The sequence below is a fragment of the Passer montanus genome, unplaced genomic scaffold (assembly GCF_014805655.1).
Source record: "Passer montanus isolate IOZ18808 unplaced genomic scaffold, ASM1480565v1 scaffold10, whole genome shotgun sequence".
In the NCBI taxonomy this organism is placed as follows: Eukaryota; Metazoa; Chordata; class Aves; order Passeriformes; family Passeridae; genus Passer; species Passer montanus.
Window position 1 is genome coordinate 10,640,205 of NW_024356505.1, and position 24,780 is coordinate 10,664,984.

General features: G+C 35.3%; 1 protein-coding gene across 5 annotated transcripts in view; it reads right to left on the minus strand.

The window, feature by feature from the left end:
- TAX1BP1 (Tax1 binding protein 1) overlaps nt 1-24,780 on the minus strand; it is a 55,664-nt gene that overhangs the window by 19,803 nt on the left and 11,081 nt on the right. For 3 of the 5 annotated variants that reach the window (XM_039707304.1, XM_039707324.1, XM_039707294.1), the window contains exons 3-8: nt 19,364-19,466; nt 15,760-15,947; nt 13,983-14,141; nt 3,051-3,199; nt 2,824-2,914; nt 1,460-1,645 (exon numbers count right to left, since the gene is read on the minus strand). In XM_039707304.1, the coding sequence (XP_039563238.1) occupies nt 1,460-1,645; nt 2,824-2,914; nt 3,051-3,199; nt 13,983-14,141; nt 15,760-15,947; nt 19,364-19,466 (876 nt within the window). The remainder of the gene's footprint in view (nt 1-1,459; nt 1,646-2,823; nt 2,915-3,050; nt 3,200-13,982; nt 14,142-15,759; nt 15,948-19,363; nt 19,467-24,780) is intronic. The other 2 variants (XM_039707334.1, XM_039707315.1) reach the window with 1 other exon arrangement.

Sequence of the window (24,780 nt, forward strand, 5' to 3'; positions counted from 1 at the left end):
TTGTCTTGCTGCTCCTTCCCCCTCAGGAGGAGAACTCCTCACACTCTTCCTCTGCTCCAGTGTAGGGTCCCTCCCATGGGAGACACTCCTCTACAAACTCCTCCATGTCTCTTCCAGCAGCACAGCCCGGATGGGGAATGGAAGTTGCAGTCAGTTCAGCAGTTTTCTTGCTGCTCCTTCTCCCTCAGGAGGAGGACTCCTCACACTCTTCCTCTACTCCAGTGTAGGGTCCCTCCCATGGGAGACACTCCTCTACAAACTCCTCCAACACATATCCCTCCCACAGGATGCAGTTCTGCAGTGTAGGATCCCATCCATGGGGTGCAGTCCTCCAGGAACAGACAGCTCCAGCACAGGTCCCCTGTGGGGTCACAGGTATGCCAGCAAACCTGCTCCAAGGCAGAGTCACAGCTTCCTTCAGGCACATCCTCCTTCTCCAGCATGGGGTCCTCCACAGGCTGCAGGAGGCAGCCTGTCTCACCAGTGTCTTCACCATGGGCTGCTATAACACCTGGAACCTTCTGCCCTCCTTCACTGACCCTGATGTCTGCAGAGCTCTGTCTGTCATGTGTTCACTCTTCTCTTCAGCTGCACTTTCTCTCACACAGTTTCCCCCTCTCCCATAGCCTTATTTAATCTGTCATCCCAGAGGTGCAGCTGGGATAACAGATTAAAGAAGGCTATGGGAGAGGGGGAAACATCAACATCACCTGCAGGCTCAGACTTGGCCAATGATGGGTCCATCTTGGAGCCTGCTGGCATTGGCTCTCACAGGAAGCTTCTGGCAGCTTCTCACAGAAGTCACTCAGCTACCAAAACCTATACAAACCCAGTATAGGCCTCCACAGCACCCAACTAAAATTAAGTCTGAAGTAACCCAACGTGGACCATGGACAGCATAAATATGAGTTCTTCAGCAATTTCACTCTCCTGCTACACCACACTGCTTGCTAAATAACCAGTGCTGCCACAGGGCACACTAAGGCACCTCTTCAAAACCCTACTGTCACTGCAGAGTTCTCAGTCAGCATTGTAGCTCAACAGCACATTCACCTTACAAGCCCTTCAGCAATCATTCCACATGTCCTCTTTTCTTGTCCATCACCCTCTACAGTCTCAACACAGCTACATTACAATCTTTCTCTTCAACCTCCTTTCATTTTTCATGAAGCTAAAAGCAATGCAGGAACAGACCACTTTTACTGAAACCAAAAATTACCTTTCCATGCATAGCTAATCTCAGTTCATCATGTGAGACCTCCACAAGCTCAAAAGGTGCAAAACTAGAACAGATCTCAGTCTTCTCACCACTTTCTGCATCTACAGAGAATATCATAATCCTCATGCCTCTTAGCCTATACCCTGGTGATTTCTTCAACTTCTTCCTTTCTTTTGTCAAGCACATACAACATTAGATATGTTTATTCAAATCAGGCCAATTATATTGAGTACTGCTTACCTTGTTTGACGAGGAGTGCAAAATAGCTTTCTTCATATTTTCTTTTTCAGCTATTAATAGCTGTAATCTGCCAACCTCCTCTTTATAATATGATATCATGTTTTCTTTGTTTGCATCCGAATTCTTAAACGTCTGGATTTCTTTTACTAGTTTGGTGTTTTCTATTTCTGTATTCTTCAAGTGTATCTGCAATGATGCTAAAACATGTCAAACTTCTTCCACGTTAGAACTACTGTTCACCTATCTATTTATGTGCTATTTCTAACTTGAGGGAGAATAGAACTGGTAAAGAGAAAAATTAAATATTTGATATTATCACCGCCATCTAGCCCAAAATTTCTGGCTAGAATTCTTTCAGCATGGTCACCTAAAAACAGCTCCACTCTACAGGCTAGAAGTTAAAGCCCTAATTTCTCTCCACATCACATTAAGTTATTCAAGACCCACTCCTCTCTTCACAAATGCTGCACAACTAAGGACAAGCAAAAAAATTACTCGAAAAAAACTAAGGAGAAATTAAACTTCTAGTAGCCCATAGTCATCTAAGCAAACAGGTCTACATCAAGAGTATTAATTTTCAATGGCAGCAAACTACTTCTAACAATTCTGCCTACAATAACGCAAAATAGCTCCTGCACTCAAGTGTTTTCCACTCAGACCTGAAGACCTCTGCTATTTACAAAAGTATTCCATGCTGGTAAAAGATGCTTTGAGATTTTATAATCCAGGAACAGAAGTAATATTTTTAATACACTTGATCTGTTTCACACAACCTAAGGATTTCATTATTTTAGCATATAAATATATTTTTTCTGCTTTGGGGGAGGGAGGGTGGCAGTGTATTTTATTCTATATATGGGTGTCTCTCAATACCAGCAAAAGAAATCAGCCATGCTAGTAAAAACCAATGCAACAGAGAATCTACTAAAACTTCTCAGAGTTATACACAAGGCTCAAGAAGAGGGATCTAGAAAACAAAGTCTGGAGAGAGAATTTAAATGACTAAAGTATTTTAGTTATGAAAAAGTGTATTAAAATGATCAGTTACTGGGTGATGAACTGTATAACTAAAGAATTTTCTCACTAGAATCTATTATTTTTGTTACTGTGTCTCAGCTTTAAGAAATTGGTGATTCATTCTCCTTCTTAGAAATCTTTTTACAGCATGGTTGAATTCAGATGCTGTTTTCCTCATTCATTTTTATACGAGAACATCTATAACTATCTTAAAGATATGTTCACAGAAGTTACCCATTTCCTTTTTTCCTTAACAAATTCAATTTATTAGGCTTCTCCATACAACATTATTACCTTTATTTCAAACCCTTCATTCCAGTGTATACAGGTACATGTAACAGAGTTACCTTATAAAGTTCCTTTTCATCCTTTTCTGTCTTTAACACACATTCAAGTTGCTCCTTCTCAAGCATCACTTTCTTCAGTTTGTCCTTCAGACTAAAACAATGAAGAGTGAATGGTACAGTCTATTAATGCAGAAAATCCACACATGTAATAAACATTGTTCGTTTTAAATAACACCTTTGGGGAAGAAAAGTAAAATAAGGAAGGTAAGGAATACAAGACTAAGTACCTGTCTAACTCAGTTTCTTTTGCAATGGCTTTCTGAGTAACAGTCATGATATCTTCTTCAAGCTGGAGAACTTTTGAAGCAGCCTCATCATGCCTCTTCTTCAAGTCATTATTTTCCCTTTTAAAATCTTCTGATGCTTGAATATTTTCCTTTAAAAACAGATGCAAATAGATGCCATTTAAGAATGTGATTCTTCAGAAGTAAAACATGCTATTTGAATTAATGCCAAAATATGGCCATTAGATTTCTTCTCTTCCTTAAAATGTATAACTAGCTCATTTAAAGTATACATAAATAAATATATATTGAATATTGCTACACACAGTTCATATATTAATAAGAGGTCAATAAGGAGTTTGTTTGGGCACAAGCACTCAGTTACTCAGAGCTTACCAAATACTTCAGAGTGCAGAATAAACACATTATTTTCTATCTTTTGCCTATTTCCTTTAGGCAAACAAACCACTGACTGTCTAGCTTAGAAAACAAAGAACTTTTATTTCTCTTTGTATTTGCTTTTACTTAAAAAGAAGACCTTGCATTTTTCCAGACAGTTACACCACAGTAGCAAACCACAGTAAAGACAACTGCAAGCAAAAGGAGAAACAAAACAAAACAAAATTCTGATTTAAAGCTGGTTACTACATGACATTCTCCTAGCTGGAACATACAGAACATCCCACAGAGCTCAAGGAAGTTCATGCAATCATTGTAGGATTTATGAAAGCTGAGACAGAGGATCATGACAATACCCAAAACAGATTCCTTTGTCAGAAAACTGACAAATACAAGATGGGAAACCACTGTCAAGTATTGCATTCGTTATCTAATTACAGTAATGTCCATATTGTTCTAAGGCAATGGACAGCTGAATGCCATCTCCACTGCAGCAAAACAGCCATCTAAAGTCAAGTTATCTTAAATAAGCCCAAAAATGTTTGTTTTTTTTTTCCAATATAACTATTTTCTTGGAAAAAATAAGTAACACTACAGTAAATCACACATACTGCGATAATATGCCACCTTTTTCTGATATTGGAGCATGATAAAGTTCAGCTTATTATCAACCATGACAGTGATATGAAGCAAAGTGTAAAACAAGGTCAAGACAGACTGACCAACATACCTATCTACAGCATGACTTAGGAGTGTTTGTGTAGCTACTAAGGTACAAGTTGTCTTTCTGCTCTAGATTTGGAAGATTAAAGCACTACTTCATCTATTCATTTTTAAACAAAGCTCAATGTCCTGAAATAACAAGACTGTACTGTTACATCAAGAGAAACACATCAGCCAGACTTTACGAAGAACCCCTACTGACCAAATTCCAACCTAACAAACAATGTTTTAAGTACAATAAAATATAATGAGGACTGGTTGTAGTCATTAATTGTCAAGATACACTGTTCACAAGTATAATTAAGCCTCACTTTTATAAGCAACTAAACAGAAGTCTGAGCATTATTTTGGTGGGGGGGAATAGGGTTGAGGGGTAAGCAGTATTAAATTGAGGAGTGGCAAATGTATCTGATTACTCACTCACTTGCTACACACTAAACCAGCATGTAGATTTTAATTTTTGTTATATATGCTACATAAAAGAAAAGGACTAATATATTACTACTGTTTAAACTCTGAATGGCTTTCTTATGTCTTAATATAAAAAAGAATTTCAAGGGTTCATGAACATGCCATCTTTTTTTTAAAAATACAGCATTGGAGAAGATAACCTACAACTTTCATAAGGTCTTTATTTTTTAAGAGCTATCAGTTTCTTGCAACCAAAAATACAAATCCTTGGTGTAACAAGGGCAGGATATTTTAATTAAAGTCAGTATTCCAAGTAAAACTTGCTATATAACCAGCAGCAACAACACACTCTATAACTGCTTGTCCTCCCCTAGTGCAGTAGAGACTAATTACTTGCCCCTGTTTTGAAAGCCTAGTATAGTAAAAAGTCTATTTCAATGCATATCTGTGTTTTCTCTAAACACCACTTTGGTATAACTGTAACTGTTGTAACCCAAGCACCTTCAAAAGAATTTAATCTGATACATTAAATACACAAACTGTACAAACAGTTCAAACAGGCTGCCAAAGGTAACATATATTAAATGGAATTAATAGCCTGAAAAAAATTCTCTCCACAAACAGCATTACAATTGATGCTGCTTTGCTAGTTATTCTAAAGGGACATGGTACTAAAATGTAAAAGTTCCATACTTAACAGATTCTCACCTAATAAACTTGTTTAGATACAACTAAAGCATACAGTTTTTAAAGAAAAAAAAAGGATTAATTTTTAGAGACGACTTGTTATTTTACAGAATTCTTAGTAATTCAATTTAGATGCAGCAATCCCTAGTCCCATACACTGGTTACAGTGGTTTCAGAGCCTGTAAAATTTAAAATGAGTGCTCTTAGATTATTTTACAGGTAAAGTCAAATGTGTTTAGAAAGAGTCTAAAGGGGAAGAATATAATAAACACATCAAATAAATGTACAACCCCTTTTACAAAAAAGATTATTACTTTGTGTAATCATTGCTTAATTAATCTTGTCTGGTACATCTACCAATATTACAATTTTCTTCCACCTTCTTAACAGAGGAATAAAAAAAGCACAGCAAGAGCATGAATCATTTTAATGAACTGGTTTAAAAACACTCAACAATTTTAATGTTATTTTTAATCCCATTACAAATGCAGCTCCCCCATCTCCCTCCCTAGATTTGCAACAGCCATAAGGGTGGAAGCGGGAAGCAAATTGCACCACAAGGGTCAAGAGTAAGCAACCAGAAATTACTTAAATCAGCTTTACTGCTGCAAAAGAGCTATCAAAACCAAAAATCCTGTAACTACTAGGAGTCTCATTAGTAAAATAAAACAACAAAAATTCAATGAGTTGTAAGGTAAACCTCCCTAGAATCAAAATTCCATTTTGAAAATCTTGATGTACCTTCAGGTAGAGAACAAGAAGAAATATGGGGGTTTCGAAATCTTTACTGATGTTCTAAAATGGCAGGAGATTTAAGACTGATTATTTTAAAAATAATTTTATAGTAATTCCATGCAACACTGTTCTCATAAAGCTCATATAGCTCTATCTAAAGGATATGCAAAGATCTTGTCTGGGATCATCCTTGAAACAGGTTTGAAATCCATTTAACAAATAAATTTCCACTGCAAAAGGACTAATAATCTTTCATTTGAGAATGGAATATCCATAATGTTTCTAAATTCTCATTTTTATAACAGAAAATCATGGCAAAAATCCCCACATTCAACAATGAAGAACAGCATGCTTTCCCTACTTATTTCTTACTTCTAGTGGATTTTTACAACAGCAGTAAAACATTGCTGAGCACAGTCTGGTTAATGGAATGGTACAGACATCCCTTCCTATGATTAGCACATACAAGACATTTTTCAAACATACTGAAGGTAGAGAGATCCAGCAGACTTGAAAAATACAATCCAAGACTATTTCCAGATGTGACACCTTGCAGCATGGCAATGGTCAGCATAACTTTTTATGTTTCATCTTCCCTTTCCATACCATGCAGAACTCCCTACCAACCTTTTCAAAACCTTCCAACACCTAAAACATTCACCTTTGATTAATGGCTAGTATCTGCAGCCCTTTTTTTCACCTTTTAGAGAATGCATACACTGTACTGAAGAATGGTGAGAAGTTAAAAATGAGCTATGCTTCTCACACTGAAGAGGTCAAATCACAAAATACAAGGCAATATATTTAAAAACAATTATTTTTAAAAAAGCAAATCAACACCCAAAAAAAAGCAGCACCACCTTTCAGCTGGATTGATTTACTGGATTGATTGATTGATGCAATTTAATGTCAGAGGAACCATTACACTTGAAATCCTACAGAGCATTTAGGGGGCTTGGATCGGTTATCTGCAGGAGCCTTTTCTTTATCCCACTGACATCACAGCAGCTCCAACAGAATCATGTGAATCACTTGTCTGACATCCTATTTTGTTTAAGGACCTCTGAGTATAAATGATGACCACAACATAGCACCACTGCAGCCAGTACAAAATCCAAGTCTGCTCATAACACATAACACAAAAGTTCTGCAAGGAAACCTCAAGTTGTAATTTTTTTTTTCTAAAAAACATGTAAGCATTCAGTAAAGTAAAAGAACAAACCAACTCCAAATAAAGCCAATGACATTAAGCTTTTACCCTTGTGTGACTATGACTTGAATAGAAATACTGCTCTAAAAAACATTGCAGTCAGTCTATTTCAAAAATCTAAGATGTCACAGTGCTAGTACTTTAGTTAGTACTTTAACTGACATCATAAATTGATCAAAACTACAAAACTAAGGTCTAAGGCTGTAAGAGCCTTAGTGATAAGTTACACCAATCACTCAATTACTGTCATGAACATTACAACCATGCAAGTTGTTGCAGAAGGCAGCTAAAGCATTTACACACACTATGATTTTGGAGCATACGTCAGAATGTTAATTTCTTAAAACGTGCTATAATTTCACTATAGGCTATTGATTTTGCAAAGTCATTTCCATGAAAACATAATCTGAATTGCAGAATATCTCAAGTTACTATTTAATTTTCCAGTGAAAAAATTTTCAATTGCCCAGTTTAAGAAATATTCATATACAGAACAGTCAAAAAAAACCATGAAACAGGGTTTTCTCTTCATATGATGTTTATAGTACCCAAGAGTGCTGTAATTGCTGGTACCAACCTGAGTAAATTCAGTGTTTAATTTGTGTCTAAAATTAAATGAAACTGGGGGGAGGTTTGCTTTTTGGCCTGGAGGGCAGTTTGCCTTTTGGACAGTTTGTTTTTACTTAATTTTTGGAGGTTTTTTCCCCTAAAACAATGCATCTTCCTGACCATCAGATGTTCACACATGCAACACACATGAACAGTACAAACAGAGCCTGGTCCAAAGAGACACTGAAAAAACAACTGACTCACTCACTTCTATGCACTCAGGCTGAACTGGGCACTTGCACTGCTTACTCATACTGCTGACATTATCACACTGCACAACAGTGTTTTTTCACTACATAAGCAGAGAAACTCTTATAAAATGGTATCAAAAACCAGCTTAAATGAATCCCTTATATTTTAATAAAATTCTGTAATAAATAAAGCTACTGTGCAGGTAGAACCTGTCTGCAGAATATTAATTTACATGGATGCCTTATTAAAATTCCCCATCAGATAGGTGAATAAGACCGCTTTTAAAAAGTTAAATGGTAAACTAAATTTACAAAAAGCGTGAAAGAACAAGTTTATCAAGTCAGTAAATTCACTTCTGCATCAATTTATGCCAGCATCATAACAGAAACACTATTCAAATGTTCACGAGATCAAAGGATGAACAGGCAGTCTTCAAATCCATTGCTTCTGACTCAAGCTAAACATAGAAACTACTGCCAGAGGAATAAGACTTGTCACCACTCACATTAAAGAAACCAGTTCAGAAGTGCCCTCTTCCCACTAGAGGGAGACCAATGACTGCAAAAGCATCTTTTGCAAGCTCTGCTCTCTACAAAAGCACAAAAACAGTGTCCACAAAATTGAATGGTTGCAGAGTATCAAAGGAATGACCAATGAAAGACACACAATGACTACTGCATGCTTCTCGTCTTCAGCACAGTAAGACTGAATCTTAAAACAGCAGGCAAGTGCACTGCTGCCACAGACCTTACACATGGTCTAAGCATACACAAAACTGGGAACACAAAGACCAAAAAGCATTCTTATGTACAAAGCTATATACATTTTATATTCATAATGTCTAACATGAAGATTAGAAACATTTATGTTATCATTTTCTAAATAAAAACATACTAAGCTTTTTTTTTCCGTTTTTAAAAAAGTTTGTTTCCTTCAATTTCTAAAAAGCAAAATATATACAGATAGAGGCAGCATAATAATGTTATTCAACACACTGATTAGGTACCAGTTTACGAAAGTAAACCAATGGAAAGGTTAAAATATTAAAAGCAACCTGAAACAGTTCTGTAATCATGTATAATGTGTCGTCATCTTAAGCAAAATAATCATAGTGTGTAACTACATCATTATTTTAACAGTGTTATATTGCTAGAGTTGCAAGTTGTATATATAGCATGATCCTAAATAAAAGTATGCTACCAGGAACATCACCCTAGTAAAAACAGAGTAACTCTGAAACGCTAACAGAAGGTTGTAAGGAAAGGATGTGATATTTCTGAAACATTTCCAATAATTTCACATTTACTCTGAATTCCCACACAGAGTAGTAACAGATTAAGTTAAATCTTCACACTCAGTAAGAACTATTTTAATGTCATCTGGGGGGGGGGAAAAAGTAGGAATGGTTTAACTGACATGAAAACTGCTGCAAAGGAATAGTATACTTTCCTCTAACTGAAAATATAGCAAGCCTATGGCAAGCCCAAAAGTCTAAATGAGGGGGGCAGGAAATTTTCACGCTTGGGGGCAGGAAAAAGGAAAGGCCACTTATACCCTCTCTAAACTGATTCTGTCATACTGCATTAAGCAGCTTTGGATATGAGGAAAAAGACCAACCTAAAAGAAACAAGAGACTGAATTTGTCCCTCATCTTACAATATCTCAAGTTTTGGCAGGGTGAGGTTATTAACACAACTTAGTGGTAATAAACCATACGTACACACTTAAAAAGTGGGGCTGGACAGCGTGTTCCCTGTGAGTGCAAACACTGACTAAGGCAGAGCTGTGTGTCTTGCAAATAGCTTTTTTTTCTGTGACAGTGGCAACAAGAAGAAAAAATATTGTCTGCAGAATCATTCATGTGTTGAACACGAATTTTTTTACTAATGTGATAAAGTACTAAAAAAAAATAACCAAATCTAAAAAAGCAAAAGCCTTTAGGACAAGAACGCAATACCGTGTTACAAGAAGATCTGTTCCAGGAACTCTAATAGCACATTATGACTTTATGTCTTGAAGGTGTTTAATCCTCCTACCTTTGGTAGGAAATGACATGGCTATCTTTTAAGAAGGCAATACAAAACTGTTTATCTCCTGAATAGCAAGGGGCACCTTAGCAAACCAAAGTCTGTATTCTCTTGTAGCCACTAATTTCAAGTGCCACAAACACAGGAACTCTCCTATTTGTAAAACTCAAAGAATGGGAATCTTTTCAATACCTGAAAACATGCATAGAGCCCAATAGTCAAGCTTCATGGAGCACTGATTGTATTACATCTGCATAGATTCTTAAAAGCCATGTTCTTAAAAGACTGATCTAGTTTTAGCTTATCTCTTTCCTAATATTTTCCCCAATTACTTACAAAATACCCCAACTCGCCAAAAAGCAGGTGGGGAAGACATCGGTTTCACTGCCCAAAATTCTGTAAGAGTAACTAGGTGTGAAGAGAGGTATTTAATCAGGAGTAGGAGGGAAGCACTAATTGGGATTAGCTGTGGCATTGTCATATCTACAACTCCCGTCTATTTCAAGAAAGCAATGCTTCTACAGAAGCATTTCTCAATGCTCCAAACTATTTCTGAGCTATTTCTGAAAATAAAGTACTGATAAAAATCAACACCAAAAAGAAGAAGTAGCCTAAAGGCATATGAACAAATATGAATAAAAGGGGGATTTTAATAAAACTGGTTTTTGAGGAGACATTTTCACATTAGGAACTTCGAGCTTTCCCATCTTATTTTTGTTACACTGCACCACAGTTAAGTAACTTATGTACAACAACCCCTAACCACACCTTTCACATTCAATTCAATTACAAAAATATAACCTAGCTGAACAATGGATTTGATCAAAAGACAAAACACATGAGCTAAGACACCTATATAATTTTCTCTGAAGAAGCTAATATTTTTATGAATTGGGTGGATTGGCAATTATTATGGATCAAGGGGTTCATAATTCCAGGGCTCCCTTATCACAATACAAATGTAATAAGCAAATTTTAGTTGCCAATAGATTGGCAGCATAAAGAGCTCTGCACTCAATTAGGATCAAATACATGTGCCTGTACAGACACATCCACTTCCTTGACACATGCAATTAATGCTTTTTAAACACAGTGCTCTGTACTACTGTGGATTTTTTTAGAGCTTTCTGCACAAGCAGAAATATACTGTGTATTTTCTGATGGAAGTACTTGCAAAAACAAACAAACAAAAAAAGAACACTCTCGAGAGATTGCACATGGGTTCAATGCAACTTACCTTTACTTTTAACAGAAGTACATTTCTATCAACTATAGTTGCCTTAAACTACAAAGGTAATGACATCCAGTATACACAAAAACTATATTTGCTTTTATGGCCTATTTTGTTTTATCAATTGTTCTTCATTAGTCTAATAGGCTCTAAAGTATATGAAGATTTTTTAAGTAGAATTCCAAAAAATTTAAACCTTTGCCTAAGTTAAAGATTTTTAAAAATACAGATTTTAAATTCAGCTGTCCCACTTCTTAGCTACTTATGTATTAAAAGTTTGTAGAGCATAACTAAAAATTCACATTCATATGAAAAAAAGAGAACTAGAAATCAAAAGAAGAAAATAAAAAGCTCCCACAGAACTTAGTTAAAACAACCCTTCAAAGACAAAAAAACTATAAGCCAAGCCAAAGCAACCTGGTCCACACTAAGCACCTGTTAAGATTCTGCTGTTACAGAAAATACAAATATATTCTGATTACTTATCACTTCTAAAATTATCTCCTGTAGTTTAATATGAAAACATCCAAATTAACACATAGCTTAGGTTATTGCCAACAACTATTCACATCACACAAAGCACACTAGATTATCTGGGGGCTGTGTTTAGGAGATGTTTTGTAAAACCTGTGTTAGAGGTTAGTTGGAATGGGGATGTTTTGTGGGGTTGTTTTGTTTGGATTTTTGGGTTTGGTTGATGCTTTATTTTTTAAACAAGTCACAAGAAAAATAAAACCTAGGTACTGAAATCCAGCTAAGTGCTGCGTCAGTGCTTCTCAGGAATCTTTAAATCAATCCCTTAGCACACTGTATGTATTCCCAGCAAACATGAATTACATAATCCTGTGATGTACTTCATGTACTGGGCTGGGGGCAAGAAGAGTAAGTCATCTTTAAGACTGGAGAGCCACATTGCTTATTAAAATTTCCAGTGTTTAAAATACTAACTTATGCACCTGATTTAGTAGATGTTCACTTAATTTTCAGGAATAACACTCAATTTATATTCTGCTTATATACAAAAACAAATTAACACTTTTTCAACTCAGCAGATATGTTTCTTTTTTTAAAAAAAATTAAAAACAGAAAATAGGAAAAAATGCAAAATAAGACAGTATCAAATTCTTAGAGACAAAAAAAAAATAGCCTAAGTTAGAAAACTTCCATAGTATTTTAGCCAGGCAGAGCTACATCAGCCTCAGAAGCTACAAGTGAGAAGTTTGTCACATTGCATTCTCTCTTCATGAAAATACAAGGCCAAAGCAGAACAACAACAGTAGATAAAAAAAGAGACAGTAAAAAAACACAAACCCAAACATTCCTGAAATTAAGTTCTATTTGCTAAATTCTGGTATCTTAGAGGCAAAACTATTCTGCATTAGAGAAGTTCATTGCAAAATGTGAGAAAGCACTGAGACATTTTTGTTCCTATACAGTCTAACTGTATCCTTGCCGACAGCAGTCAGAATCCCATTTCAGAAATCGTTCTAAAATGGAATTGTAAAGCTATCATGGACTGGAACTAACAGCTGCTTTCAAACATTTTTTTAATTCAGAGCCTCAAGGGACAATGAACATTATCTTTGTAGCTCACTCAGATTTATCCACCAAACTTATGATCTGCAAATCAATGAAATGTCAATTTATATCCTTCTCTCATTGATTTGAGCTAGTTCTCCCATGCATGCAAAATTAATATCATTCTTTAATAGAAAAAGCTTTTTTCTCAACAATATCTTATCCTTTCTTTTTTCCTTAACCAACACTCCAGTCCATTTCATTTACAGTTCAAAAGTATACTACAAAGCACGAACATTTTGAAGTTCTCTCAACAAATTCCTATTAAAGGTGTATGACACAGGACTGTTGACATGTACATACTAGTACCTAGAAATAGTCTATTAAATGCTGTCCACAGCTAAATTATGTAGGCTTCATTACTTCAAATTTGTCCATGTCACCACCTCTCTTCCACATGTTTTTAATCTTCTCCTAAAAGCTGGGTTTTTTAAAAAGCAGCAGCTTAAACACAGATTAGGTCCAACTTTTAGGTGCCTTTTTTATAGTATTGTATTTCCTCCTTACCACATGCAGAATTCCAAATTAAGCTGGCTTTGGTTTAGGCTACATTTACATTTTCGCTATTAATTAACACTTTAAACAGATTTTTAGATTTATGCTTCTTGTCCTTTTGAGTTGTGAAACCTTTTAAGAGAAGTCAGTTACTACATGCTTTTCACTCTTTACATACCTTGGCAGAAGCATTCTCTGTTGATCTTTGCTTTTCATAACAAAAATTTTTACCATTTTCAATAGCCTGTGTTCTATGCAGTTATTCTCTAAGGAGAGCTTTTTTTGAAAAGCTTTTCTCCATTTTAAATTAATGTAAGCAAACTTTAAATTAATGTAAGCAAAGTTTTAAATTATCGACTACTTTCCACTATGAATTCCACAGTTAAATATCAAACATCTGGTAACAGTTGTCATCGATCACTCTTACCAAGCCTGGTACCAAAAGCCTTAAATATTTTAGCCATTTTACGACATAAAAGGAATAGTGGCAGGAGGTTAATAGGAACTGACCTATTCTAGTGTAAATGTCTATCTAACTGCTGAAGGGTTTTGATAGCTGATTTTCACAGTTTGACTGGTTCTTGAAAAAGCAGTAATACACACAGTATGAATCAGCTTTAATCAGTTAAACAACTAACCTTTTGCTCTGCTTGCAGTTGTTCACATCTCTGCTTTTCATGGCTAAGTTCTTTTTCCAGTTGTTCAACTTGATCTCTGAGTTGTGTAGTTTCCTTTTCCAGAACAGAAGTTACCTTTAACAGCTCTTCTTTTTCTTTTATTATTTTTTCAATTTTAAACTGTGCAAAAAAAAAAAAAGAGAATAATGGGGTTTGGTAATTTTTCTCCCCTTCACTCTAATCAAACAAATAGACAACTAATTACTCCAGTGTTTGAGCAGAAACACAAATTGTGCGTTCCCCAGTTAGGTTATTACAGTTTTCCCCAAATTCTCAAATTTCTGAAGTTTAATTGCTTTTACTGCATAGTACCAGACTACCATTAGATAGCATACTTTGCAGTGTCCTGATTTATCCTCAAGTCTTCCTTCCTTAAATGAAGTGCTTTCACTGTTCCCAAGTGACAGCAACTGTGGAAGAGCTAATTCTGATGACAGCAGCTTGGTGAAAAAATGACAGCTGACTGTAGAGACACACATTCTCTCTACAGCAGTATTTGAGGAATTTCTTGAGAAAAATGAATACACACATTACACCCCGCACCCCACCAACACCTGAAAAGTAAGCCCTGGAATTTGAACTGTGGCCTTTCAATACCTATAGGGAGATTATAAAAAAGGCAGGCAGACTATTTAGTAAAGCCTGTAGTAACAGAACAAGGGGTGAAGGTTTTAAACTAAAAAAGGATAAATTCAGATTAGATATAAGGAAGAGACTTTTATTATGAGGGTGGTGAAACACTAGAAAGGGTTGCCCAGAGAGGTGGTAAATGCAACATCCTTGGAAAAGTTGAAGGTTAGGCTGGATGGGGCTGTGTGCAACCTAATCTAGTTGGAGATGTCTCTCTACCCACTTCAGGGCGTTGGTGTATATGACATTATACAGTTCCTTCCAACCCAAACCATTCTACAGTTCTATAAACAAAGATCATAAAAAATATTTGAGAACTTATTTAATTGTAGTACTACGAGTACATATCTGAAAAGCAAAAATATTCCAGATGTATCTCTGTACTAAATCTCTTATCCCTACATTGTGAAAGCCATAACACATACACGTATGTGCCTAGATGTACCTAACAGGATAAAATGTCTGATGTCAAGGTAAGGGAACTGCACTGAACAATTTTCCAAGAAGCAACTCAAACAAAAGTTAGTCTGGGTTTCCTTTTTGTTTGTTTGGGTCCAAATATCGTTCAGCCTACAAACAGCAACAAGCGAATGTAAAACACCTTGACTCTGGATATACAAACACAAGACCAATCACATCGCTCTAGCAAAGAGCACAATGCATAGAAAGCTGCTTTAAATAAAAATAAGAGCTACTCTAATATACTGAGGGACCTGCAATTATTCAACTCAGTCTCCAGGGCTCTTAACTTGGGCAAAAAAGTATAAAAGTATACTGATTCCATAACTCTTTTTCCTTACAAGAAGCACCATTTCACACAAAGCGTATCTTCCCCCTGCTCCAATTAGTTGGTGACTACAGATGTGAGAGAACGGCAATATCTACTCTTATGTTCCTCTGTCCATGTTTAGTGCTATTCATTTTTACATCTTGATTTGTTTAACCTGCAAATGTTCTGAACTTCAACCAAATACTACAGAATAAGCCAGAAACATATACATTACACAGACATGTGCAGGTCTTTTCCTACTAGTTTTTTCTTCAGTATCCGTAATTGTGTGTATATAGTACAAAAAAAATAGCATTTTAAGATTTTTTTGTATCAAACCTCAAGAAGTCCAGCTTTCGTGGTCACCACTAACATATCAGAGTTTCCTTCATCTTCCATAGTGAGCAATTCTTCAACAGGAGAAGAGGTACGAAACTGGAAAGGTGTGCTTGCTCCACGGATTTCTCCTTTGTAAGTCACGTAACAGAACTGATAAAATTCTCCATCATCATTTGGTAGATAATATCCTAGCAAAATAAATTCATATTTGAAGACATATTCTACACAAGCTTACAAGTCTCCATCTGCAGAGAGATTACCACATCATGTTTGACTTACAGATTTCATGCTCATTGCCTCAGTATGGCATAAATATACCATCAAAACAGCAGAAAGAAAAAGTCATCCTACTTAGTAACCTTCATCCCCCAGCAATTTCTATTAGCATTTAAGACAAAGATTAAACAGTTAGGCAATAGCTGCTATATGTAGACATCCCCTCACATACATTAGGTAATAGCTGCTGCGTATACATTTATGAAACAGAATCATTGTCAGTCAGATGCCATGAAGTTGCATCATGACCACATTATCGTGTGACTGCTGTACCATCACAGAACAGAGAGTTATTTTTTTGAACTTGAAATACATACACAACCAAATACAACAGAAAAAGACAAAATAATATGCAAAGACAAGACATCTGCAATTTCACGGAATACCATTTGTATACAGGGTTTTGTTGTTTTTTTGGGAGGCAGAGGTTTGTGGGACAAACATCCTTTTTTTTTTTCTACTTTTTAAAGCACAGAAATGTTCTGAATGGATGACACCAGCTGAAAGGGATGAGCCTGGAGTTTAACAAAGAGCTTATTTTTTAAAACTGAAAAAAATTCTTCTCAACTTTACAATGTAAGAATAAACCCTCTTTCTTGAAGCTATGTAATGGTACATGGTGCAAGTGAATTATTCGAGAAGAATTTCTGTGTGACTATCCAACTGAACTGTTGCCCACTAAAGCTTCAAACCTCTTGCATAATCTGGATTCACAGAGTAAGATTTATGAATGTTAAACAATCATTTTGAGAACTACTGACATTTTTACTTTTATTAGTATATTCAAGACCAATGTCTTACCCAATTTAATGGTAACAAAAACCAGCCAGTTTTATTCAGAATACTTCTTTTTGGATACTGTAGCCAGCCTGAGGATGATACTAACACAATAAACCCTCACCTAGTGTTCAGTCCAGTAGGTGATGCCACCCATTTCAGTTCTTATTTCGCCACATTTCAATCTCCGCCCTTTCTAACTTTATCATTAACTTTTCACAAACTTTTATTCCAGATTCCTGGAAGTCTTTTCCCAGTACTCTCAGCTACCTTTCCTAGAAACAGTAAAACATTACATTTGCCTGTATAGCTAGCACTTGTAGCAAGAACTTCATGTTTTCATTAGTCCTATACTTTATTAACAGTCACTTATGGCATAGTATCTGAATTTCAAAACATCAGGATTTTGTATTTCCTATACAGCATATATATTTCCTATATAGCACTGTATTTCATCTTACTTCAGTGCTTAAGTAAGATGAAACTATGCAGAAATAAATGCAGAACAATCTACACTGCAGCTTCAGCACATTTCAATATTGGTTCAGACAACCTGATTTTAAAACTACTGAAAATCTTTCTTCTTGTTCTAACATGTACTAGAGAAACAGATTTCTGATTATTTTCTTCCAGCACAATTACTTGATCATAAAAAAACAACCACATTTAACATGCTGCACAACATTTACTACTTAGCTCAGATAATTAAGCTCCTGTGAGATCTACTGATCTCATCTCAGCAGCATTAAAATATCTTGCCAAACACAACCAGGAGACTGTTTGAATGGAGGTTCAATCTGGCAGCTCTATAAAAGTGGAGATCAGTCAGGATGGAATGTAACAGATGAGACAGAGACACTTGGTCTCTTAATGTGTGGTAAAATTTCTACGTACAAAGGACTGATAATGGCAGTTCTACTGAACAGAAGAGTTCTACTCTTCTACATCACTTTTCATTTGAGTCCGACTCAATTTCATTCATTCAGTGAACTTTGGTAACTGTGAAAGAAACTAATGATTTCCTTCCACTTTCTGCAGAGCACACACACTTTCCAATCAGCTTCAAGTTTATAAAATGGTTATCAGGTTATCAGACTATGTGGATATGATCCTGATTGAAAGAAACAGAATAAAAAAAAGAGAAAGAACTGAACTCAAAGCTATCACTATTTGCAGCTTTAATAAAACAACAAGCTAATAGAATCATCATTTCAGGACTTCAATTATTTATGTTTTTAATATGTTTTAAGCAATAAACACACACACAAACAAAGACTAAGGCCAAGACTGAGAAGTAAAAAAGAAGGTAAGATTGTACATAAAATTCTGTTTGTATGCAGAAAAGCATTAATTTAGTGGAGGTGCTCTTTTCACATAAAATTTTCAATGTGTGTAGATTTTTGACATTTGTTGTCTCCTGTGGCAACAAGTTCTGCATGTTGACTTTGTTATAAAAGTATCATATCTACCTCCATTTTGAACTTGTCACTTGGTAACTTACATCAATGGTTCCTATTTTTTTTGATATATAGAATAGTTAATCCACTCAAGCCATGGGTAGCTGATTTTAGAGGCATCAGTCACTTCACACTACTTTCCTTGCCCAGCCTGAAAAACCTGGCAGAAGGAAGTCTGGAAGGTAATTTTGTCAGGTTTTCCACTCAAGAGGCTGTTGTCAGCACCTGAGATTACTGTGGCTGTGCCTAAACAACTGTACAGAATTCTCATCCTTCCAAACCAGGATACCTGTTCAAGAACTGCACTACTCCCTCATGGTAAAAATGCTCTTCCTAACGTCAGACACAAATTTCCCATGTCATAACCCAAAGGCATTGTCTCGTTTTCTATTTAACAAGTGTGGCCCTCATCTTTATCTCCACACCTTTACAGAGAAGCTATTTCTTAATTTTGACACTCTTTGCTGCACTTTACTAGACCTATTTTCAGACTGCAAAGGGGAAGAAGAGGGTATAACTTACACGCAGTGTTAAAAATACTATAGACTTGTACAGTGGTGTAACATTTTCTCATTTGTTCCTTACTCTTTTCTTAAAAGCCTCAGACATTTCCATCAATTCCTTGCAGCAAAAAGTCCCTTGCAACTCTATGACTACTCTGAACTTTCATGAAACCATCATCTACACTATTCTTTGACAAGAATCATTTCACGTTGATAATGTTTAAACTCCAGACACTAAAGACAATGTAAAGACACAATGCACTAAGAGAGGCCAAGATAAAAAAGAGCCTGCTGATGGTTAAACAAAGTCATTTATTGTATTTTAATAGTTTCCAGCAGAACTTCTCTATCAATCATGAATATCTGCCATTACTATGGAAAAACACATTAAGTCACATACTTTTCCTTACAATTTTCCTTGACATCTAAAATAAGACTAAACTTCCCACAGTGAAATGTGAAAATTATCCTCCAATTTATCTTTTTTAAACTCCAGAACTGTTATACAATGCTCAGCTCCTAAATTAACCATTAAGTACTTAAAAAGCTGAGTAGGCTGGAAACTACAGATAGACACTACCTTATACTCACCTTGAAAAGTCAGCACACAGTTAACAGTTGATCCTTCCACATAATTTTCTGGCATAGGTGACCAAAGAAATGTGTAATAATCTCTTGCAGTACTCCAACCAACCTAAAATTCAATAAACCACAACAAAAATAATTAAAAAAATAAAATACAGAAAGAGAAAACATTAAACAGAAGACTTTGATAGACACAGTTAAGATACCATGGTCTGGCCTTTATAACATACTGTAATATGCATATTTCTGCTTCAAAATGCAATGAAAAGATACTTAACAATGTTTACAAATCACGAATATTTTAACAAGCATGTCAAAGATTTAGCATTAATTTTATTAAGCTTGTTACCTAAGGCAGTAAATGGGTCTAAGGCAATAAAAGGGCCTATATAAAGTAAAATGCCAGACAGTTTTCACTCTATGTTAAACTATTTGGTACATTAATTTTTTTCCATAAAGATACACATTTCTATATTAAAAATACAAAAATATTAATTCCTGATTTTATAATGAAATTTCCTTAGTGTAGGTTCTGCCAATGTTGACTCTTTTGTGTCCACAGTCCAACTGGTTCATCAGAAAATAAAAAGTGGGGGGTGGGGGAAGCTTTCTATGCTACTGAAAAGATCGCAATTGACATTTGAATTTTTTGACAACTTTTGCAATGCTAAAGACCAGCATTTCACTGAATGCTAACTCTCTCATACATACACACTATGTCTGGAAAGAAAAAACACATATATGCATGAAAACATAACTCAGCTAAGTCAGCAGTGTTCTGCTAACTTCAAAAACCCTCTGCTTTCAGAGTTTTCCTAGGAGTGCAGTTCTGTTACAGTGGTGAGCCACTGGCACGGGTTGCTCAGGGAAGCTGTGGATGCCCCATCTCTGGAAGTGTTCAAGGTCAGGCTGGATGGAGCTCTGAGCAACCACGTCTAGTGAGAGGGGTCCCTACCCTCGGCAGAGGGTTGAAACTACATCTTCTTTAACATCCCTTCCAACCCAAGCTATTCTATGAGCCTGTGATTCCACCCTCTGAAGACATACATCCCAACAGGCTTGAAATACATTCAACTAAACCAGAAAGCCAAAGCAAACTACTGTAAAGCAATGGATATTAATAACAGCATAATGGTAAAGGAAAAGAAGAAATAGATCTGATTTATTCTACTGATAAAAAAAAAAAAAAACCACCAAAACCTTACCAAATGCTACTAACAGTTTATCAGGAACTAGGAACACTGTCATGGAAGAATTAAGATATGGAAAGGGAATAAATTGTTTCCCAATTTTTATCAGGTAAGAAAGACTCTTTCAAGAGGAAGAACCGAATACCCACAAACAAAAACCACACAACAACCAAGAAAAGATTAAATTACTAATCATGATTTTCATTGCTTCAATAGGCAACACTTCCAAGCTCCAAGTTCAGAACTCTTTCTTTATAAAGAATACATTGCAGCAGTGTGTTTTAAAAGCATTAGCAGCTGGGGTTTTAAAGGAATTTTCAATTAAAAAAGAAAAAAAAGAGAATATGTTTAGATAGGCAAAAAGAACATCAAAGGTGAAAGTAATTCAACAGCAAAGCAGCAATTATAGATGTATATAGGCACATATTTCATGAATGCAAAAAAATATACAGCATTAATAAAAAAATTCTGAATAGATTATTCCATAGATGTCCATTCACTACTTCACTTTTTATAAAGAAGTATGGAAGAAACTAATGCTGAAGATGATGGACAGTTTTTATATTCTCAAAAAACAGTGATTAACAACAGTGAAACCAGATGAAATTCTCATTGCTTCTGTAAGGCAACACTTACTGAACAGAAGCAGTGCAGATGCTCAACACATCCACTAGAATGGAATCATACACTGTGTCTTAGGCCCATTCCCAGCAAAGAAGAGTTCTACGATAACTCCTACCAAGCAGCTTTTAAAAATGCCAGTGAAATGAGACTTCCTGGGGTTGTTGTTCCCACACTTTTAAATATCTCAGAAACAACAAGGAAAACTCTTCCAGTAACTTGAAGGCAGTAAAAGCAATTTTTTCTCGACAAAAGTTCACAGGAAACATTTCACAAATTTTCACATTAGTCATGTCTTCAAATCCAACTCACGTGTTACCACCTTTTTTTTCATGAACTTGCTTTTACTCAGAAAAGAGAAGCATACACCATTATTTGCTGTCCTAAACTGAAGCATACTGCTTTCTAAATTTAGCTCTCAGTAAGTGAAAAGTCAACATCACCGTTTTCGTTTCAGAAAAGAAACTAAATTATCACTGTGTAGAACTGAAATAATCTTTTTATCTGCTAAAAACCAGAATATGCACACACTGCTTCTAACACTATTTTCGTGACTAAAATAACTTTGTTCCTTCTGATAATTAACACTGGAAAACAAAAATAAGAAACAAATGCCAGTGAACATAAATACAAAAATAAAAAGCTTATTCCTTGAATTCTATCTTTTTATATTTTTCTTAGATATCACATATTGATTCATAAATCTAGTGATTTATCCTAAAACCAGCAGTTATTTTTACCAATACTCTACCTGTAGTAGCAATCAACAAAAGGGGTTTTTTTGAGGTCATTAAAACTTTAGCCATACTGATACAAACAAAAAAAATAATTATATAGAAAACAACTCTCTTAGTCTGTTTCTCAGCAGGTGCTGTATTTTTAAGTATAATTGTAATCTGTAGACTACTGGTAAAAAGAAACCTGTGACACATCAAGAGCTAGCAGGGAATACCCAAGGAAGTTTACCCCACAAGTATTTTCTGTAACAATTCTCCACATTTCCTGTCATCCATCATCTCTTTCCCCTGGTGACGCTCCCTGTCTTACACTCTTATGATCACGACAATTCCATTCTTTCCTAATGGGCACACACAAGGCATCAGCAGGTGTGCATTGCCCAACAGCTCTTGTCACTGCACAGAATTTCAGAAAATGAGGGTTTTCCCTGCTACACGTTGCACGTGTCAAAATGTGACAATGCAGAGAAGGAAGTATGAACAAATGTCATCTTCCTCACAGCTTAATACATTTTGAAAGGGGAAGGTGAGTATTCTGCAGCAAAGCAAGTTAACTTAGTAACATTTTTCAACATTCTTCCTACATAACAATAAATACCATTAAATTTCACAGGTTATTTCTTAGATGGCACAAACAAGGAGCAAAGCCACATAATGATATGCTGAAAATAAAATGAAAACAAATTTAAGTAATCCATGTTTTAGGTGCAGGATATAGGTATTTTTTTTAAAAAAGAAATATGTTCTTTTATCAACAGGTTTTAATAAACTGTCACTTTTGTACTTTGTATCTTTGTCAATATCCTCTTTAACAAGCTAGTATGGAGTACACAGTGGTTCCAAACTATAAAATACTGTACTATATACATACATATGCATAGTCATAAGCTTCTCTATGGCAACAGATTATACTATCACAGATACAAGACTACAGCACACACTGGATGGCTCAACAGTGATTTAAATGTGATCTTTTGACACAGGTATTTCTTTCAGCTCAGAAAGAAAACCAACAGATGTCTAAACTTTAACTAGGGTTAACACTATATGAATAAAAGTTAAAGTTGCTTAAGGGAAAGTAAATAAAAATTGAGAAACTAAAACTAGTGGCAAAAGCTACAAGGAAGCAAAGAAAAATTGAAAAATATGGAGAATATTTGTCAGCAGCCCCACAGTGAGTTTATATGATAAATAAAACCCTGTAGATTTGGAAGCAAAACAAACAGCATCCTCAGCAACATCGGGCATATTAGCTTAGAAAAACAGTTTCATTTCAGAATCAGAAATGCTAGACTATTTGTCTTACTGCTGATGATACCAACAAAACCTCTACCAGTAATACAGACTGTCTTCCAGGTTAGTCTCTGAAATGGGAGTCCAGATCCTCCACAAGAACCCACTCAATGTGAACACCTTACCTGTACTACACTGACAGGAGGAAAATGGAAAATTGTCAGGTCAATAGAAGCAAGAGTTGGACTATTTGAACGGACAAAACAGCTGAAATAACTAACACTGAACACCTTTTCTCATGAAAACATTATGTAGAAAACAAACAAATGCTTGTTAGAATGATTTGAAAATTTAATTCCCACATTTGAAATTCAAAACAATGAAAAAAAGCCACTGAGATAAATTACGTCCATTATAAAAATATATTTAAAATAAGTCTTCAATAATAGTGTATCATTTTTCATTTCCTTCATTTAATAAGCAAGTTCTAAAAATTTATTTAAATTATGAATATTTATGAATCTCCAAACATATTTATTTACATTAATAATTAGAAATTGACAGCTGTTAAAAGACAGTAACAAGGGGAAAGATGTGGAAACCCACACTTAATTCTTGTTGAAGACTCATGTGAAGTTAACAGATCTATTTTGGTATGAAGAACACATTCTTATGTACCAAAATGTGAAAGCAAAGTTAAAGTCAACTTCACATATCAGTTGGGAAAAAAAAAAGGCAAACAAAACAAAACAAAAAAATGAAAAATTAAAAAAAAAAAAAAAAACAAACAAAAAAACCCCAAAAACCACCAACAACAACAAAACAAAACCACAACCAACAAAAAGTCTACTACAAACATGAAACCAAGTTTCAGTCAAAATACAAAGTATGCACTGATACACAGTAATCCTGTATTACTATCAGAAATCTTAAATAAATGAAAAATTTACATAGGACACACTGAGAAATTTTCTGAGCCAGGAAGAACAAAACAGGCACAGTTTATTAGTCCAACTTAAAAACCTGGCACAAGCCATAGCAACCATTACACCATCCACATTCAAGCACACAAACATTGCAAATTCTAGAACTCTGACACAAAACCTTCTGAAGTTCAGAGGAGAAAAATGAAGAATTACCTGTCAAACTACACTCACTACACTTCACTCATTGTGAAGCCTGAACTCGGGTCATCATCTGATGAGCACAGCAGCCATCTGCATTGACTGACTGTGCTGATACCATTACTTTTTAAGGAATTCATTGAAAACTTTGAAAACATTTTGCTCAGAGTTCAAAACTCAAAAAATATAGAAACATTCTTATTTCTCAGTCAAAAGAACATGTTAAGACCTGGATGATGCAACTTCCTTAAAGCAACAAAAAGAAAAACATCCATTTTACAACTGAGTTAGACATAAAGCATCTGCTACTCAACACATTCTTCTATATTCTCTGCATTTAATTCTTTCAAACTCCATTCCCAAATACATTTTTAAATTAGACAGCTGTGCATAAATGCAAACATTCCTGCTTTCCTTCAGAAGTTAATGAGACATTAATAATCCAGAAACCAAATCCTATTTTCACCTTCTCAGCCATGTTTTTAAACTAAAACATAACTATACATCATTTATACCAC